Source organism: Apostichopus japonicus, chromosome 8 (assembly GCF_037975245.1).
Source record: "Apostichopus japonicus isolate 1M-3 chromosome 8, ASM3797524v1, whole genome shotgun sequence".
Classification (NCBI taxonomy): Eukaryota; Metazoa; Echinodermata; class Holothuroidea; order Aspidochirotida; family Stichopodidae; genus Apostichopus; species Apostichopus japonicus.
Window position 1 is genome coordinate 21890045 of NC_092568.1, and position 20596 is coordinate 21910640.

General features: G+C 36.6%; 2 protein-coding genes across 4 annotated transcripts; one reads left to right on the forward strand and one right to left on the reverse strand.

Annotated features, from left to right (window-relative positions):
• Positions 1-4849: 4849 nt before the first annotated feature.
• Positions 4850-12123, forward strand: LOC139971049 (proteasome subunit alpha type-3-like). The gene is made up of 9 exons (XM_071977212.1): positions 4850-5008; positions 5731-5937; positions 7224-7256; positions 7779-7847; positions 8441-8514; positions 8788-8857; positions 9314-9441; positions 9774-9906; positions 10615-12123. The coding sequence occupies exons 1-9, from the start codon at positions 4988-4990 to the stop codon at positions 10657-10659; spliced, it is 780 nt and encodes a 259-aa protein (XP_071833313.1). The 5' UTR covers positions 4850-4987; the 3' UTR covers positions 10660-12123.
• LOC139971048 (cardiolipin synthase (CMP-forming)-like) lies at positions 10856-19017 on the reverse strand. 3 transcript variants are annotated; one of them, XM_071977210.1, is made up of 7 exons: positions 18869-19017; positions 17938-18386; positions 17129-17266; positions 16423-16552; positions 15622-15776; positions 14919-15010; positions 10856-14402 (listed from the first exon to the last, which is right to left on the reverse strand). In XM_071977210.1, exons 2-7 carry the CDS (start codon positions 18259-18261, stop codon positions 14309-14311), a joined length of 933 nt encoding a protein of 310 aa, XP_071833311.1. In that variant the 5' UTR covers positions 18262-18386; positions 18869-19017; the 3' UTR covers positions 10856-14308. The 3 variants fall into 3 exon arrangements, with proteins under 3 accessions (XP_071833311.1, XP_071833309.1, XP_071833310.1); XM_071977208.1 differs by having other exon boundaries at positions 17755-18386; positions 18869-19016; XM_071977209.1 differs by lacking the exon at positions 18869-19017 and adding an exon at positions 18683-18824 and having other exon boundaries at positions 17755-18386.
• Between the last annotated feature and the right edge of the window lie 1579 nt (positions 19018-20596).

Here is a 20596-nt window from a genome sequence, read left to right on the forward strand (position 1 = left end):
GGGAAGCTGTTGGAGGGCCTATTGGAAACTAAATGATATCTTGTAGTAATGTTTTAGTATTGTCTTATTTCTTTGGGGATGGGGGAAGGGGATTGGCAATGTCTGGTGAGCATCGTCTTCTCACTACTTCCCTGATAAATAATACTAGGCAAACTAACAATACATTTAGAAAGAAATTTGCATAGATATGAAATGTTATTGTTTTATTACATGGCAATAGTGTTTTTATGATCAGCAGATAAACAATATTGATATCATGGTTGGGGAACATTTTTTCCCACGTTGATATTGATCTCCGCAAATACATCCATTTAGTATGATCCACTCATTCATGCAGGCACGATAGAAGCCAACCCCTGTCAAATATGGTGTACGCTTCCCTTCCCTTCCCTTCCCTCCCACCCCCCCCCCCCCCACATTCTTCTCCCCTTTCACTTCCATTCTCGCCCTCTATCTCCCTTGCGTTAATTTGTAGTATTGAAGTAAGAATCAGGCATGAGCTTTTTCCGCGAAATTTCTTTTCTACCTCTGGGATTTACACCTCTCAATTTCCGTGAATTTCTAACAACAGCGTTGTATCATTTGATCCGTCGTTCGCATGTTTTTCATTACCTATGGACATCCAATCTGCAGGGGGACAAAAACTATTATCTTAACACACCGTAGCATACGCAAACTGGAGCCTATACCACAAGTTCCGTGATTTTTTTCTTACCCCAGGCTCATCACTGAAGAATAGTTTTACGAACGGGCTTCCTTAGAAACAAGATGAATTATTTATGGAGATGGGTGCAAGATATAAGATAGGATAATAGATAACGCACTATAAAAATATAAATACAGATTGTGAATATTCCACAAAGAATGTATGCATGTTAGTCCCTAGTGACAAGAGGTCAGTTAATCACATGGAAAGAACGGCAAGACGGAAGTAATTTAATAAAATGAAATGGAATTCATTATAACTAATGAATTCTTTTTGGGGGGGATTCGGTATAAAATCCACAAATAAACAAGATCAGTTACAAGCGATGACTTATTGTTGCAAATTGTCAAAATGATAGGTGTGAAAAGGATCCGTTAAACGTTTTTTTTTAGAACATTTTTGAAATGCTCACTTTACGCTACTTAATGACTAAGTTATTCGTCCACTTTTTTTCAGTCTTGAATTGGAATAAGTCCTATGCTCATTTAGTCATATTGCAACTAAATAGCGGGTTGATCAATGCTTTGCAAATTAATGAAAACTATTTACTTATCAATTCATCACTTTGCAGAAACTATCTTATTTTAAGGAGTATTTTAAAACTTTGACAGCACTCGAAACGTTTTCCTAGTATCGAAAACAACGTTTTGCCGTTGTTAACACAGGTGCGTATCCAGGGGGGGGGCGTTGGGGGCGCGCGCCCCCCCGGGTAAGGAAAAGAGGAGAGAAAAAAAGAGAAGAAAAAAGGGAAAAGGAGGGGAAAAAAGAAAAGGAGGAGAGGAAGGAAGGGAAAAGAAAAAGAAAAAAGAGAGAAAAAGGAGAAAAGGAGGGAGTAGAAGATATATAGCCAAGACCTCGGGAAGAGAAAGATCCCTATTATATACACAGGGTAGCCAGTGACAGATCAAGGATTACGGAGGGGGTGTGCGCCTCACCCTACCCCTTACCCCGACAACTCCATTTTTGACGTTTCCGTTTTTCCTCTCTCACTAATGTACTTGAACTCGACCGAGTCGTCGGGGAACATAACGCATTTCGGGAAGGGGGCGACCGCCCCCCCCCCCGAGCAAATTTTCTTTATGACATCGCTAGTAATTTCAAAATAGACAATGCTTAGATGCAACTTACAAGGCCTGGGAAGTGTCATTTCCAGCGATCTGGGAGGCATTTTCGGCCAAAATTTTTCTTGTACGCTTCGCGCCAACTCATGGTGGCGCTTCGCTTAGATAGTTTGCCTACAGGCTTCGCCCTCCCTTGGCAATTACTCGCTACACGCCTGTTCGAATTTGTAAAGCAAAGAGCAGATATAACATCATATCAATGAGCATTGAAATGCATGTTCCACGATGAACAGCCTCAAAAACTGTCAATGTGTGTAGTCAAAGGCGTAGGAGCCAGATTGGATTTGGGGGCTGTAATGACTTGCCCGAAAAAAAAGCCAAAATTTTTCGCGCGCCAAGCGCGCGTTCAACATGTCGATGCCAATATCATATAGGCAAGATCGGTCATTACATTGTATGGCATCGTGTACCGCACGGTCCGTCAAAGTTGCACAGTATACCGCCGAATGCTAATGTAAACAACCAAATGTCTTATGTAGATGGAGAAAAAGCATACAGATCCTTTTTTGTCAAAACTCTCTTTTACAGTAGTAATGTCGGCCAAGCTTACAACTTTATTTCGATTACCAAGGAGATCATTTTAAGCTATTCATTGCTATTTATTTTTCTTTCAGTAGGTGCACGAAAAAAATGGGAAAACAATTGGGGGGGGGCTGCAGCCCCCGCCTCCTACGGGACCTACGCCTATGAGTCAAGTGTTCGGTTTCGATATACCTGATATCGGAAATATCTCCTATTTTTCTGTTCCTTCAACCAAGTTTTGTAAAAGCCATTATAAGAGGTTGCAATATTTCTACACCAAGAAATTAAATGTGTCGGAATTTTCCAAAATTTCCTCACCAACATTCGTCATCATACTTTCCTCTACTCGTTCAATTTTGACCTGTCTGTTAGGGGTTCAAGGAGGTTTTTCTATATTGGTTGTCTATAGATTGAATTTTGTGCAACATTATGGGTATGTTTTCAAGTGATTTTATTCACGAGAAAAGTGAATTTTCAAATTCTCAACAAGTAATGGGCTTAAAACCTTGAAAAGTGGGGCTTTCGGATATTGTGGGCCGTGACGTAGAATAACCTACAAAAGCAATCATCCATAGGACATGCAATCAGGTCGAACATGATGTGTGACTGTGACAATCTTCAAAAAGGTTATGGATGGAAAAAACTTTTGGGAAATACTTGCTTCTCAGGCAAAAGTGTACATCTGGTTGCTCATTTTCAAGCCCGAGAAGTGCCATTTCCGGTGATCTGGGGGGTATCAAAACCAGAAATTTTCTTGTACGCTCCGCGCCAACCTATGGTGGCGCTCCGCTTAGATAGTAATTCGCGCCCCCCGGGTTAGAAAATCCTGGATACGCGCCTGTAACATAACCAAAGTGAACGTAGTTAGATGCTGACAACCTGTCGAAGCCGTACCTATAGGTATAAGCATTTCCACTCAAATGAAGCGATAAATCCATATTATTATATGAACCTGTTTAAGGATATCAGTAAGCAAATTTAGTGAAAACAGTATGCCTTTAAGAAATCTTCAGGAATACCGGGAAAGTATATTCTGCCCGTTCCTCTTCACAAATATGACAAACTCAAACTTCATGGAAAAGCAGCTGCTAGACTAGTGACTGGTTTGTTAACTAACATCCTGGCTAGTACCCCCCCCCCCCACCCACCCACCCCACAAACGCACAGCAAAACCACGATTCCATGATGATCGAAGAGAAACACTGCCTTCTTCGAAACATTTATGTACACGTATACATACATTAACCATGATACAAGTCATCGCAGAAAACAACAAACAAAACCCTATTTGAACGAAAATCAGTTTATCGCCTGCCTTTTTCTGTATGGACAGACGTCTTTGTCGAGACATGACCGACTGGCTTACATTGAAACTAGAGTCACCGAGACTGAGTTTTATTGTGTCGGGTGCATTGTTTCAATTCTCTGAGCGAAACTGCACAAGGAGAAACAGAATTCTCCCAGTAAAGTTTTATTTGAAATGTTGCTTTATACAACTATAGGCCAACGTTTTCGTTGAAAATTCCGTATGTGTTCCTTGTGTGAAAATTGGTTCACAATTGCCTTATAATGATGTGAAGTTATGGCTTTCTGCGGATAGAGCATCGTCTCGCATGTTGCTTAATTCTTTTAGACCATTGTCGAAATGAGCTTGATGACGTCATTTACAACAGTTTTAGTTCATCACAACGTTGAATTAATAGTGGAAATTTGGAATTATCTATATGTGGCCACATGATATCATAGTCTTATATCGTTCACAGTTACATTTTTGAATCCACGAAATCATATAGTAAATAAAGACTTTTTTTTGTGTCGGGATGCCTTGGTATCACGGTACAATGACCATTCACTGCACGGACATGTGGCTGACTTACTAATTATAATTCTTCATAACAGTAGGCCCTACGCATAAATACGTCGTAGGCTATATAATCGCAACTTCAAATATTTATCTGAATTTAAACTCTCATATTGATGCATTAATACTGTTGAGCACCCTGGTGTGCTTCTCACGGTCAAGTACTTCAAGAAATAACGAAGACAGGGATCAAAGACAGTTCATATTATTTAGTAACCTAAAACTCTCTAATATTCGACTTTTAAGTTAACCGCTTCCTGTCGGACTGAATACGCTCGCTTTGAAAAACTACACTACGTTGCAGAGTCATGGGCCCACTGAAATAATATACGAACTTCTGCGCACACAGAGCTTCGATTTACACTTTTCCAAACTAATATCTGCATGCTATTGGCATCGATGGCGTTCAACAGTAACTTCATGTGCGCCGTGACAAAAGAGTAAATAAAATTAACCTAGTGAACGAAGATATAATTTTAATAAAATTATTATTAACGAATAAAAAGTTATTTTTGTATAATATCCTGTACTTTTATTTAATATGTAATTAATAAAACTAATTTTCAAAACTAAATAAGGTAATGATAATGCATTAGGTAGTGTAAATTTTCCTTATATCGCTTTTATCCGAGTGTAAGTTATTCCACGGACTAGGAATGATACAGCATTACAGTACATTCTGCACCAAGTTACCCTAGGTGCTCTGCGATACACTAAAGATATTAGTCTATCAGCGGTGAAGAGCAGACTAACATCGACTAAGACAAAGCTATCACCATGAGTTCAATTGGGACCGGGGTAAGACGTATTCTTTTTTTCACATCCGTCCAAATGCCAGATTTAATTCCCACTACACTAAGTGTGGCAGAATTTTGTAGTCAACCTCTTCACGTTCGCCCTATGCATTGCCATTAGTTAGGCCTAGCCTAGGCCTAGCCTGATACTGTCTAAATTAGTAAATGGGCTAGCCCACAGTAGCATAATACTGTAGGCCTAGTACCAGAACTTAGAAGTATAGTACTAGTAGCCTAGTAATTGCCGATTAATCATAAGCTAGGCCTAAGTCCTCACTAGCCTAGTGTTAGTCCTACAGGGACATTGCTTTACGTACTTGCACGTTAGTTGTAACTTACTCTAATGTATTGTTAACTGTTGTAAAGTTACCACTTCCAATTCTAAATATTGACGTAAGAAAACCTAACTCTTGTATCCAAGGCCTAATGCTTCCTCAAACATTAGAGTCTAGCCTAACGTAGGCTTACATTTGACAAGGCCTAAATAAATGGCTATAGCGTCTGTCCAGAAGCTAATAGTTCAACACTTTCATGTCACATAATTTTACTGCTTAATTTTAAAAGTCAGATAATGGTCACACATGTTCAAAATTAAACACACATTTAAATGCCAACCCCTTAGTATTCTTCCACACTGAGAGATTTAATTGTCTATTGAACACTTTGCAATGTGTGTTTCCAGCAATATTAACATGATAAAGTTTGGATTTCTTCTTTCTTCGACAGTATGATTTGTCAGCATCTCAGTTTTCTCCAGATGGAAGGGTATTCCAGGTGGAGTATGCACTGAAGGCAGTTGAAAACAGCGGCACAGCCATAGGAGTCCGATGCAAAGATGGAGTGGTCTTTGGAGTGGAAAAGCTAGTTATGTTAAAATTATATGAGACTGGAACGAATAAAAGAATATTCCACATAGACAGACATATTGGCATGGTAGGTGTTCCATGTATATATTATTGATTTATTGGCAAAAAGGGATTACAAGAGTCTGCCCAGTACTGTGGGATTGTCTTCTGTTATTATTCACATAGTTAGGGATGCCAACTCATGATGAGCAAAAGCCAGGACACTCTGCAATGAAACATCGTTGGGACTGAGCGCACAAATTGTGTGGGTAGAAGACCCTTAGATGGGCAAAAAATATGTCATTTTACATACAAAATAATAACACCAATAATGTTCCTGAACTTATTAGAACTCTTTTATTTCAAGGAAAGAAAACAAATGTTTCAGTATGATAAGGAACCAGCTTTATTATTCCTTAAATACTGGCTATAAGCTTTTTGTGCCATTGATCTGAAATCTGTGGAAAGACATTGGCTGGTGGTATGGCCAATCAGTGGCGGTTGCCAACATTACGTTCAGTCCAGCCCTGCATTACAGATTATAAGCCTTAATTGAGTGTTACAAACATTTGCTTTGTTTCTTATAAGATGCAACTGATTCTCAGTGGCAATTCTCAGATGTACCAGTAGTGTCTTTGCAGCAATAGCAATTGGAGTCATTAACCTGTGAATTCTCCAATGCTATGATTTTCTTTTGGTGAACATAGTTTGGTCAAATTCAGTATAGTTCTGTGAAAGGGCTCTATTGGTCTTCAACGAAACATACCTGGCATTCACGTATTGTAATCTGTTTCAGAGTCCATACTCTTGCTTTAAACATGCACTTAAACCTCAGATAAGGAGTTCTCCCTCTGAGTTGCAAGGGGTCAACAGGTTATCTCAAATGGACAGCAAACTGGCACAAGGGGTCAACAGGATATCTCAAATGGTGGAAAACGTCGCACTGTACTCAAAAATGTTTCACAATTTATAAACAATGTCATGTAACTCTGAACAACTATTTAAAGGAGTTTGCTAGCTCAAAGTTTGTAAAATATGTCTATATTTCACATAGGAAGATTGTTCTTTCTAAAACATTTTGGTCTAAAATTCTATACTGTAAACTCCTTTAATGAGTGAATGACATGGTTGATGCCCACAAGAGATTTCTACAAATCTTTTCTGGTTCTCACTTAATTCTTGGACAAATTTAACTCGCTTGCTCTACATTAGTCAGATAGTTATTTTGAATTTGTGAGCAAATCTAATGGCAAGGAATCACAAAGCTAACTGGTTTTCTGGTAACTTGTTCTTTAGGATTTTGAATCTTGTTGTCAGCGGTCTTTCTGTACACTAAAATTGACTTTTACTCTTGTTTCTGTTTTCCATTACCAGGCTGTGGCTGGATTACTTTCAGATGCAAGACAGGTAATGGATTTATAATGTACTTTAACTTTGTGTGAATGTGCTTAGAGGAGGAGTGCATGATCAGTTTAGTACACATTATAAAGGATTAGTGTGTACACATACCAATAAGTCAGAAGATGTACAGACAGAAGATGTACAGACAGAAGATGTACGAATCAAATGTCTAAACAGTCTTTAACAGTACCCTTTCATTTATAGATTTGTATACACAAGTATCCATCACTGCGCTTCATTTGACTTCATAAATTTATGAGGACTCTGTGAGATTTGATTCATCAGTTATTTCAAAGAACATTTTTCAATTCCACACTTGTGTGTGTGTCTTGTGGAAGACACGATTACTGTTGTCCATAAAGTAATGCGCATGTTGTCAGTCTGTTTTAAGATAATGAAAAAGTGATCTTTTCATTATGTGTGTATACTTTTGCCAAACACTTTCAATAATAGTAATAATATTGCAACCATTTGATTGTTGTTTGTGTTTTGATTGGCATATGTTCATTCTTTCCTCCATTGATGTAGATTGTTGAAATTGCCAGAGATGAAGCCTCAGACTACAGGTCAAATTATGGGGCGCCGATTCCAATCCAGGTATGAATTTTGTATTACAAAAAAACCACATTTGGTTATACTTAAGATAAGAAAGATCTGCATTGTGGTATGTTAACTGACATAACAACAAGATGGTCTGAAATATTGCAAAATCTAAAACATGCACTGACTTGAAAGTTGTGCAACAATTCTTTGTTAAACTGATTTTATGCCAATGATTAGATTTAAATGTGATAATGTGAATTGTATAGCAGGAATGTATCCAATAAATGAATGGCTCTACAGTTTAAAAATATGTGCAGAAATGTAGATTAAACACCAATACTGAAAAGTTGACCAGTTTTTAGTTGGAAGTGGAAAAGGAATGCGACAGTTCCATTGTAAAAATTAGTATTATTCATCATTTCTATGTTTTGTAACTCTTACATTGCTGGATAACTCTTGCACACCTTTGTAGAGATTCTAGTATTCTTGTGTTCAAATGAAAAGCAATTTCTCTTCATATGTTGCATCATATTTTGTGGTACATTATTCTCAAAAGGGCTGTGTAATATTTGAAAGATATGACCAGCTTTCAGCAATCCTTAACTTTGCTTAATTTCATCTTTTCCCCTTTTCTCTTCTTTCAATAGTATCTCGCAGACAGAGTTGCCATGTATGTACATGCTTACACATTGTACAGTGCAGTTAGGCCATTTGGTTGCAGGTATGGTTTTGTTTTCATGATTTTTTGTTTAGTATTTTTATATAAACTTGATTGTATTTATAATTTTTTCTTTATTTGTATTTGAACTACTTCAGCATTGTTTCATTTCATACATATTGTAAATGTTCAAATGAAATGATTCATTCATGTTTCATCATCCAAGTCTCATTGCAATGTGTCATTCTGCTTCAGTAGATATATTTATATCTATCAGATAATTTGATTTGGTCATTTGAACGGATTCTAAGCTATGCTGTTTTCTTCCACTTCCAGTGTAATGCTAGGTTCTTTCAGCGAAGACACCCCACAGCTTCATATGATTGACCCATCAGGTGTATTCTTTGTGAGTATTCCTTGGAATTAAGAGCATCAGCAAATGGGACAGAATATAACTTGTAGATAGTTCAAGATCTGTTTGTGTCATTTTTAGGTTTTCCTCAATCATTTAGATTTGTAATCTCTTACAATCTCTAATCCAATCTTCATGCATGATGAGAGAGAAGGGGGGGGGGGTGGTGGAGGGAGCAGGGGGATGCAGCCAAAGGCCTGGGGTCAAATGTGGAAGAAATCATGATATACTTCAGGAAAAATGCAGATTCCAAGAGTCTGCCCCTTACCTGTTCCCCTCCCAACCAGCCGCCACCCTTCCCTCACCAATATTGCTATCTATAAAGCTGGTGTGTACTGTGTCAATGTTGTTCATTTAGTGTGCAGAGAAGGAAACAGTAGTATCAGAGCATTAACAACATAGTGTCAGGAGTTATGACTCAAATGTATTTTATATTTTCTTATTTGACAGGGTTACCATGGCTGTGCTATTGGCAAAGCTAGACAAGCAGCCAAAACAGAGGTAGAAAAGTTCCTCACAGCTGACAAACACTTCAAAGATATGACATGTGAACAAGTTGTTAAAGAGGTTGCCAAGATGTAAGTATATTGAAAGCCCAATGTGAGGCTCAAAACTGTACTGAGTGTGTTATTTCTTCAACATTTTAATAGTATCATGATAAATGCTGGGAGTAATATATCTTGTTTAGTATTTGCGTTTGCATATGCTGTAGTAAGTAGACTGCATGTGAATTATGTGTTACAGTTGTCAAGATAAAGGCAGGGAAATTTTAACTCTTGACTTTCATCAAACTGTCATCCTAATAAATCAAGTTATAGATGCATGTGAAATATTTACAGATTAGGTATGTAAATGACCACAGAAATTTAGCATCGTCAGTCCTTGTTATTCCTTTTCTTTATTTGTCTAGGATTTATGTAGTCCACGACGAGGTTAAAGACAAAGCATTTGAACTGGAACTTAGTTGGGTTGGAAAGAGGACTAACGGCCGTCATGAAGTAGTACCAAAGGAGATAGCGGATGAAGCCATTGCCTATGGAAAGGTTTGTAGAGATTTCTGTATGACAATACCATAAAGTTGAAAAGTGCAGGTTCCCAGAAGCCTGGAAAAACATGACATGATACAATGTATCCTGCTTTACCGTTGGAATATTTCTTTCATTAATCTTAAAATATTGAAAAGTCCACCTATTACCATAGCAAACACTGCTAACTAGTAGGAAAATCATTTCACAGCATTATGCTCTTTAAACTCAAATCGCTGTAATGTGTTGTAAAGTTAAGTCCATACGGTGTAGCTCAATTTATGAAGATTCCTTAGTAGCAACTCAAAAAGGTTTATCAGAACAATCAGTTTTTGATGTTTCATTATTCACATGGGCTTGAGCATGATTTACTGATGTTGAATAAATCTAAATTGTTGCACCAGTAGTTATGGCCAAACGTAACTATTAACCATACACTAATAACCTGGGGTTGTAAACTTACAAACAATTACAATCATGTTGCGAACAATTCTTTGTGTTTAATATATCAAACTGCTCATCAAATTTCAATTGTGCTGCTTTAGGAAACAACGGTTAACATAAAAGACAGAATGACCCATCTCTCAACTTGTGTATATGTCAGGTAATATTTCCCCCGAGTCACCACGTATCTCTTTTACATTGGTAGAACACATTAAATCGGAATGATATATCCTTATATTGCTTATGAAAGTGACATTTTTGCGCATTTCTTCAACTTTGCAGCAAGCGTTGGAAGAATCATCTAGCTCAGATGACGATGACCTTTGATGTGGAGAAGCATTTTGTACATAGAAACTGCTGGAAGTTTGAAGCTGGCAGTAATTCTCTCAGACCAGTTGTGGTTTGTAGGAGGTTGGAGACTCTTAGATCAGTTCTGAAGGACAAAGTGAAACTGACTCTTCCACATGGTAGACATTACTTCAAGTTTAAGTCGCTTTGTCATCCCAAAAATGAAAAATTTTCGTCTTTGAAACATGAAAATGTTAACTTTTTCGGGTGGAAAGGTACAGTCATGAGTTGGAATATCATATGCCCTTCATCGCCATGACCTCTTGTTAATATCAAGCCATTGTTTTGATTACATTAAGTGATTAACTGTCAACAAAGTCCCACTGATTTGTTGAATATTACTGGGTACATTTTCTGACTTAAAAGGTCTCACTTTAAACAACCACCTAGTTCAACATGAATGTAACTTGTAATGTTCTGCAGGATACATAACTGCAGTCTTCTCTGAGACTATTGCACACCTGGCACCCTAAGAGCCCAATGGCAATCATTCTTCTTGAAATGCTAGAGAACCCTTTATATCTCACCCTGGACTTTCGCACACATCATGCCACATAGCCTAAATCACAGGAGGGTCTAACCCGACAACTTCTTCAGTTTTGACAGGTCACTTCAGATGGTGTCTGTTAGGTAATTGGAATTGAACATGTTTTTTTTCATTTGCCTATGTGGTTTTGTTTGGACCTGTACTCAAAGGTTGTAATTAAGGAGGGGCAAGATGACCGTGGTTAGGAGAGGCAAAGGTATTTAGATTTTATGTTTAATTGTTTATCATTCTGGAGATGCTAGTATGTAATTGACACACTAGATCTTTTGTACTTTTCAAGTTGAAATAAATCTCCATATTCAATTGCAAAAGATGAAATCCAGTTACTGAATCTCAACAATGACTTTGTTGTCATTTTTGGTAGTTACCTACAACAGACAGAAATCATCACTATTAGGCCAAGGAAAGAAAAAAAGAGACAACAGAATCCTTGCTTGGACTGGAATCTTCCAGGACAGGTTCATTCAAGTCCTAAAGGCAACATCTAATAAACTGGGTTTATTAACTCAACTTTCATTCAAAATGAAACCATTGTGATGAAATGAAAGACTGTTGTTGTTAGAAGTTGTTTAAATTAAGATCTGACAAAGAATACAGAAATTCGATATGGCAATGAAGCCATGGCTTTCTATGTAAGCTTCTGGGAATAGGAATTGATTGTTTATAATGGATTTCCTTTTATCATGATGATGTTGCTATATTTCTGAAAAAATGCTGGTAATATCATTTCTAACATGATGTGTGTTGTAGACAATGCTTACATAGAATTTGACTGAAAAAAATACTTGAAAGGGCTTTCCTGTATCTTCATCATTGTTGATTTTCACTATAGCAGAAATGATTGTATTTGTTCATTCTTCCCAATAAAAACCTGTAATAAAATCTGACAAAGATTACATTCTACCTTCTGTCTCTTTTACAAGATTCATACTTTCAGTTTCAGGAATGGGTTGGGATCCATAAAATCAAGGGAAATATTTATGTTAAGACTTCTGTAATTGTATGGCAGTACATTGATTACAAAAATTAAAAGGTAACGAAATGAACTTCCACCTGTACTCATAAAATACTTTGTTTCTATGACGTAGCATTTTTTTAAAGAAATTGTGAAAAATTTCACATAAACAATTTTAAGTAACAGCTCATACATAGAACTGTTCCCAGCATTTCCAGATAAGGGGGAAGGGGGCCAACATGTTATGCAATAGCCATAATCATTTGTTCAGACAACTGCTTAGGTCTTCTGCTTGATTTCTTTGTGTGTGTATACAATATAGGGACATGAATAACTGACTGTAGCCAGACTTAGTTCTCAATATCACAAGAATCTGTTGTAGACATGGTTTCAGTTGTAAATCCTCAGATGTTATGAATATATGTATAGTGACTGTGTGTCAAGAATGACTTCACATTAAAGCTGACTTTAACATTAAAATGTTTATCACATCATTCAAAACTTGGTATGCTGAAAATAACCAACACGTGTTTAACAAAACAGCCTGGACAAAGTAAAAGTCTTTTTTGTTTATTTTAGATTTTATTCTCTGGTTTGATATTAAAGTACTACATATGCAGCATTGCAGGCGACTACTTAGCATAGTTTACAAGCATTCTTACAAGTTTCTGTGTTAACAATCAAATCAATCACTTCTTAAAAAAAAAAAACTCTTCTTTGCCACCCAAAAAATTGTTAAGCACATAGGTAATGATACAGCTTTGGTTCATGGCAAAAAAAAGGACATGTATGATAACAAAATCTGACAACTCAAGTTGGGAAGTGGGCAATCATGTATTGTTGCATCATGTATAATAGGAGCAATCATGAGCAATCATGTATAATAGGAGACAAGGAAACTCTTGCAACTAATCAGATGGAAAGATTATTTTAAGCAAATTTCATGAGACCCCCGCCCCCCCCAAATATCTACTTATGATGAGTGGTGGTGATTGGTCTTGTTTTGCTATGAGATAATTGTATCACTCACCTCAAACTAGTGCTAAGCCACACAGAGATATAGATCATCCAATAGGTAGATGAGGGGATCACAAAGGGGTCTCATAGAACAAGGGTGCTTATTGATCAAGTGGTCTTATAGATCAAGGGTTCTTATAGATCAAGGCGTACATGCGAACGCATCCAGGTATGACATGCAAACTTTCTACTCTTGGAATTGTGATTGAAAACTTAATAAAGGGAAGGTTTGGGTCAAGCAAATGGTACCTTATGGCTACAGAGGGTGTCCATTAGGAACTGACCACACACGTAAGTTGGAATCACCAGTTTCATTTGTTTGAATGCAATGTGTCAGTATTATAAGAGGCAACTACCACCATTTGACACAAACATTTCAGGCCTCTGTGTAACTTTCCAATACTTTAGTAGAGGTTAACAGTTAAAGGTAACTGTTTGAAATGATGCATGACTCTCAGTTCAATTGATTCTGTAGATTGTCAAGAACACATTGTGGCTACTGTAATAGTTACAGTACCTTGTTGATAAACCGTCCAGTGCAAATCCTGAATAAATAACAGGTACAAACAATAACTTCCTTTCCTTGTTTGGTTAATCTATCTTGGATTTTATGTTTGACTGCCCAAGCAATTAGAGCAAAGCATATTAGTGCCCCAAACTTTTAGTTTTAAATATTCCCAGCAGGGTTCGTCACCAATAACTGTCTTATTTTGGCTTTGTAAAAGCAATATTATATCTCTTTGCAAACAAGATATTACCATCATGATGGATTTTGCAACTGTACACATTAAATTTATACATAAAAATTGTTCACATCTTATAGCAGAACATCTAGCACCAAACCTGGAATCTTTACTACCAGAAATAGCAACAAGATTGACAAGGAGGCATGAACAAATTTTAAACTTGTACATACAATGGTAATACTCTTCAAAGTTGACAATTATAGTCTGTTCTGTTGGCTGTTTGATTTTATTTAATATATCCGCATAATTTCAGTTTTGGTCGATGCAATGAGAACTGGTACGTCCTGATATGTTTCTCTGATCGGGATGTATTTGCTGAGTCGCTTCTACTGCATAATATTCAAACACGCTACTCGCATCTCTTCATTTCCTTTTGGTAGTCCTCAAAAATTCAACAGTGTTCTTTGATAATATGTAACTTAAACCAGAAAGGATGGTTGTAGCTGCTGTGATGTACCTGAGGGGAAAATAATGCAGAAAATATGGCATGATTTCAAAACTTACCTCAAGGAAGGTCACATATGAAAAGGATGCAAGACATAAATACCAAATGAGAGAATGACTCAATTCTCCACAAAAGGAGAAGATATATCTTCAGTCTTAAAAGTATCTATGCAGAGTTTCCATATATGTGGCTCTTACCATAGACAAGGGGTCTAAATTCTTTTTTATCACCGATACGTGTTGTGGTGTCCAAGAACCAAACATTCCTTAAAATCATAATTTTCAATTAAAGTCATTTTAATGGGTTACAGATCTATATAAAACTATCTATTGTGATCAATATCCTTTCATTTGTCCTTGTACACATTAAAATAACAGATAAAAATAATTGTACACCAGAAAAATTTTGAATAATCTCTCAATTTTGTAAATTGTAAATTAAAAAAAACTGAAAAATCCTATCAATTTTAATACAATTGTTTGTATTTAAAAAGAGATGACCTGTAAAATAATGGCTGAGGTCACTTACCATAAATATTGCAATGAAATGTGATCCACATAATGGAAGATCGGAGCTGGGAGAGTCACACCGACAAGTACAAGTTGAACAGCTGTATTAATCTGTAAACCAAAAACAAAATGTTGTAGCTGATATGAATATAGTTCGTTTACAATTCAATTCAAGCTTCTGTCATCAGCTTCAAGCACATTAATGCTACAGTAGTTTTGTAAACCATTCATTTTATCCTTCATGAGTTTTGCAGACACCAAATAGGAAACAATAAACAGTTTTTGATCAAAGGAAAGAGATAATTTGTTTTAACAGGATTCAAATCAAGGAAATGTAAATCTTGTGCTCTAGCATTTAAGCTATCAGACCCCAACTTATGCAGTCCACATGTTGAAATGATGTTTTTAAGTTTTGGCACGTCATATTACAGCTAATTTAAATAATTTCAAAAGTCAAGTTGGTATTTCTTAGATCACCGGTGCCATTTCATCATACACTTAGCATGAATGACTGTACCAATCCTGCTTTTCTTAAGAGCAGAATAATCTCCATTAATGGAAAAAAAACTATTCTAGGAGAACTTCCTTCCGTAAGTACCAATTAACAAAAAAACGGACACAGTGTGCATGTACATAGGCAAATAATTTCATAAATTTACTCAAGTTGTGTCGTACAATATGCTCAACTTAGAGACATCAAACAAACGTATCATAAAACTTACTTTACTAACAAATGTCGGTTTCAACTGGACTGTAGCATGAGACACGTCAAAGTATCTTGAAACGGTGATGGGCGGGGCTAACGACTTGTAGCGCATGTACGAAGCTGCACCGACTAATCCAATATCTCGAGCCACAATGAGAGCTGTTAAAGGCACTGGATGATAGCAAACAAATTCTTGTCATAATTCAAGTTATAATGAGTAAAAGAGAATGCTACGAATGACTTAAAACGTAACCGTAAGAGACAATAAATCAGTTCCTCTTTGCATTTTGAGTTCCTTTTAATACAAAGTCTGCAAAGTGAATATTTGAATGCCAACCTTTCTAAGAATAGGACATGATATCTTTAGGAGTTGTAAGTTTTGTAAAACAGACATTCTCCACACACTTGATATATTTTCAACAATTCCTGATTCAGACTTTAGTTTAATCACAATTTACATAACACAGACCAACATGTTCAAAACTTCAAGAATAAGATTTGAAATTCTGAAATCTCATTAACTTACTGCAACACCATGTCACAATTGTGAAGTATTTAATTTATTTCTGGAAATGTCAGATTGCAAATCATTGTGCCTGTTTAAAAAAAATATAAATAATATGATTACAAATTACTTTGCATCTTATCTGATGAACTTTTTACAAGATAATATGACCAACACATTGGTAACTCTTTAAAATGTCAGAATTGAGGAAAATGTTTAATGCAACATAGGGTAAGGATGGTCAAAATGGCCACCAACTTTCCACTGTTGTTGTTGTTAATAAACTAGTATCACGTCAAATAGGTTTTTTACCTGGTATTAGGTTACTAACAGTTAGGCTGATGGTGAGTACCGAGATGAGACATTTATCAGCCAGAGGATCAATTATAGAGCCCAAGACAGACTTCTGATTCTTGAAATTCCTGGCAATGTAACCATCCAGCTATGATAAAATAAAAATGTGTCAAAATAGGATCAATATGTGTTAGTACTTATAGCTGATACACCACCCTGATGATGCATGTATTTAATACAAAAGCACGAAAGTAGAATTAATAAAGAATGCAGTTGTTTAAGTCTCCATGGTTGTTGAAGATTATTCTCTTGCAAATAATGACCAAACAGATGAAAGACAAGTTGTTCCAACTTTCCGCAGTTACTTTTAATAATTTACTGCATTACAATTTTAAGCAATGACATGTGCCCCACACATCCAGTGATAACATGGCAAGTCTAACCTTGCATTCAGTACATATGAACTGATAATGACTATCACACTGAAACCTGACAACCAAGGGTCTGCAGATTGGGTCCTATGCTCAGACAACAAGAGTTGATTTCCTATCCAGTTGCAACCGGTTCCCTTCCCCTCCACAAAAACATATATATTCCTTTCTTGAATTTGAGAGTCTGAATTAAAAATATAGAGATACTGTCACCAACTGAAAAGTTTACTTGCTTTGCTCCTTTCAATTTTGAACTAACTGTAAGATCATCTTATGTGAGACATTACACCTACCAGATCTGTTGCACCTGTGAAGATAAAGAGACCTGTTCCAAGCATGTACTGTTCTGTGACCACCAAATATCCAAGTAATGGTGAGAGGAGTAACCTGCTGGTTGATAAAATGTTTGGGACTGTAAAGATATTCTCCTTCTGTTGGATTGAAAGAAATGACAAATTATTGATACATAACTTGCAGAATATATTCTTAAAGATATGGGAACAAATGTATACACAAACTTGCTTGATAAGAACAGACAATGAAACAAATGTTGAGACTTGTCTAACTCCAAATATGAATGAATATACAGAAATAGAAAATCCACATTTGAAAATGACTAAAAGCACCGACAGAAAGTTCCTTACTTGCACTTTAAATTTTTGTGTCCTTGTAATTCTGATTCATTTTGTAAGCTTTACTCTATTCCTGGGAAACAACTTTCATAAAACATTTTACTGGTTATGTTAAGGAGACAGGCTGACAAGATTGCTAAATATGTATTAATGACTTTGTCATAACAGTTGCAGTAACAACTTGGTTCCCAAGGTCTCTTTCCAGTAAATAAATGACCTATATAAAATATAGGGGGAAAAATCAACAGAAGCATGAAAAACATTGTTGGAGGAATAATTCAACTCACAATATCTCGCATTTTTGCCATATTCTCCTCCCCTCGCTCTCTCATCTTTGTCTTTGCAAGTGACATTTTCCTTCTCTCAAATTTAGCATTTCTTTGCATAATTTTCCTGAAAGCATACCTAAGATGTCTCAAGCGTGTGAAATGAGATGAAGGATAATGTTTGTACAAGATGGCCTTCCTTACTTGTCGTCTGTTTTCCGAGGAAAAGTTATGCTGATTCCTTTGTGCTATTGGTCGAAATATCTTCTGAGAACAGAAAGATGTTTGTGACAAACATCTTGTTAATGGACTGAAGAGAGGACATTTGCAAACTATATCTCTCTTGCTACCAATGTTTTCAATATGATGCTCATCCTGTGATTTTATTAAACTGGAAGCAAGGCATGCAGAAGCACTCAAGTGGCCGTTCCAATGGCTATGTAGACGTGTCAATAATTTAATGTAGTTCCCTTGTTGTATCCTTCCAATTCTACATGACACTTGGTTTACAAACATGTGAGTAAACATTTTGATGCTTTTGGCTTGCTTTGTTACTTTCTTCGTCTGATAACCTTTTTCAAATAGCAAGTAGCGTAGAATATGTAATGCACAGGTTTGTCACATATGGTTTAGGACAGCACTGTTGATTGCTCCTGAAAATGGAAATGTCAGAATCACATAATAAAACACACGAAAATCATAAGTACACAACTAAGGGCAATACAGGCTAGCCATATTTGGATGGTGTAGGCTAAGCCAGACAGTTAACATCACACTTCACAGGAGTGCACCATGCATATTGCCTATGCCTATTGAAATTGATGAATGTTTAGGACATTAGGATTTTACATGAATGCATAACGTTACACTTTTTTTTAAATGATTATTTCATGGGCCTTTGTCATTATTTTCGACCAAACGGAATAAAATATAGAAGATCGGGACCTACTCTGCAGATTTGTATTAAAGTCCATCACTGGAATGCCTGTATGTTGATGGTATCAGTTTCGCGAAACAAATACAGTGATTTTAATCTACTTGCATTCATTTCAACAATATTCGACACAAAAAATAGCACAGAAAGAGCTTCAAAAATACACCTAAGATGAAAGACGGCGGAAAAATCGAAAAATACCTGTATGCACGACGTCGGTGCCAATGTGACTATTGTAAGTTCCAGGAAATACATTCTAGGGACTTTCCGGTTAACACGCGCAAGCCGTGAAGCCCATCCTCACATGTAAAGATAAACATAAAGGTTGTACGTAACCACTAATAATAACGTCAGTAACTTCTCATGCCTATTCTACGAGGGCATGTATTCTACTGTGGATTCACCTTCTGGTTTCATCAGTTCTAGAGAAATCAGGGATTGTGAAAGACCTTTCTCCCAAAAAATTCTGGTTCTTGATATTTATTAAAAATATTTTTTATTTAACTGATTTGCTAAGTGTTTTTAGTTGTTTTGTTTCTAACAGTACTTTTTATATTTAGTGTTTATTTCACTGATGTAGTTTATGTCGTCCGTATTTGACCTTTCTATTTTCTCTCGCTTTGATTAACGTTCGTTTGCTTTGTAGTGAGTTGAAAATAGGTCCTTAGTACAATCATGTTATTGTTCTTCTGTATTTGGCTGGCTCATGAATTATTCATAGCTTGGTCCACATGGGCAGCATGTGGTCAACAGTATCTCTTTGTCTTCAACCTCACTTTCCCTTATTTTGTTAATGTAGATACATTTTTAAGCTAAAGTAGTGCTGCTTAAATTTCATCCTGTAAGTCTGTTTTATTATTGATTCTTACTTTTCTTATGTATACATGTTTAAAATACTTATAATTTGGTGTTATAGTCAAATCTCTGAAGTAATACGGGGTTTGGATGTAATTATTAAGAATATCCATGCGCTTGTTAGCCTGAGTTTATGCTAATACACCCTCCTGGCTTGGCGTGGGTAGAGTTGCATGTGGGAATTTCAAGGAGCATGATCTTTATTAGAATCAGAGAAGAAAAGTTGTCCGTTTCCAGTATAAAACGATGATAAAGAGTTAATTTTGGTTCTGTTTGGCTACTCGGTTGTGCGATGGTGAAGGTCTGTCTACGAGGGCACAACTTGTAATTGACATATTTGGCTTGGGGCTGCTTTCTATGCTTTCCTGTTCTCTACGTTTTCTGTTTTATCTACACTGAATAAATTGGTGAAATCGTATACTGCTGTCTCTGAATCTGGTCTTAACGAGCAGGCTGACCCTTCCTTCGACTTCCCCTCCGCGTCCCTTCAGCTTTTTATGTTTTTATATCATATTTTTCATGTTTTTGTTTTGCCCTTTTATTTGGTTTTAGTCTGGATTTGGGTCGGATCCGGTCTTGTCTGCATCCTATCATTGACTGATCTGTTCTACCGTGAGCTTTTTCCCGTCATATTCAAAATTTCATGGATTCGCCACAGCAATATAAGACAACAGACAAATTAAAGGAGGTTACCAGGTACTCGTCCATTCAAGTGGTATCACGAAAATTGTCATGCTACGGTAGTTTAAAACCACATCCTGAAAACATTTTGTATCGTGGAGATACATCTATTTAAACTGGGGAAGAATCGTTCGTTTAATTCAAGGCACTGCAGGCTCCCGGTCTAATATTCTGCAAAGAAATTTTCCAATGACTTACAAACGCATAAATAAACCTCAGCAGAAGTTTCCATTGTTAATAGATAAGGCTTCCACTACTAATATCCCCTACATCGATGAACCGCTCAGTACTTGGGTTAAGCATGGAACTGGAAGAAAGCTTCCGGGCAAATAAAGCAATGCTTTCCGTTGTACACAAACAGACAAAAACAAGACAGGCCTATACGCACGAAAA

Bases quoted from the DNA above. Each gene is read 5' to 3' on its own strand.
- LOC139971049 (XM_071977212.1), top strand. From the start codon at position 4,988: ATGAGTTCAATTGGGACCGGG. The intron at 8,858-9,313 runs GTGAGTATTCCT...CTTATTTGACAG, and splicing joins ACCCATCAGGTGTATTCTTT to GGTTACCATGGCTGTGCTAT. The intron at 9,907-10,614 runs GTTTGTAGAGAT...TCAACTTTGCAG, and splicing joins AAGCCATTGCCTATGGAAAG to CAAGCGTTGGAAGAATCATC.
- LOC139971048 (XM_071977208.1), bottom strand. From the start codon at position 18,261: ATGTTTACTCACATGTTTGTAAACCAAGTGTCATGTAGAATTGGAAGG. The intron at 17,267-17,754 runs GTGAGTTGAATT...TCAATCCAACAG, and splicing joins TGGCAAAAATGCGAGATATT to AAGGAGAATATCTTTACAGT. The intron at 14,403-14,918 runs GTAAGTGACCTC...TTTTCCCCTCAG, and splicing joins ATTTCATTGCAATATTTATG to GTACATCACAGCAGCTACAA.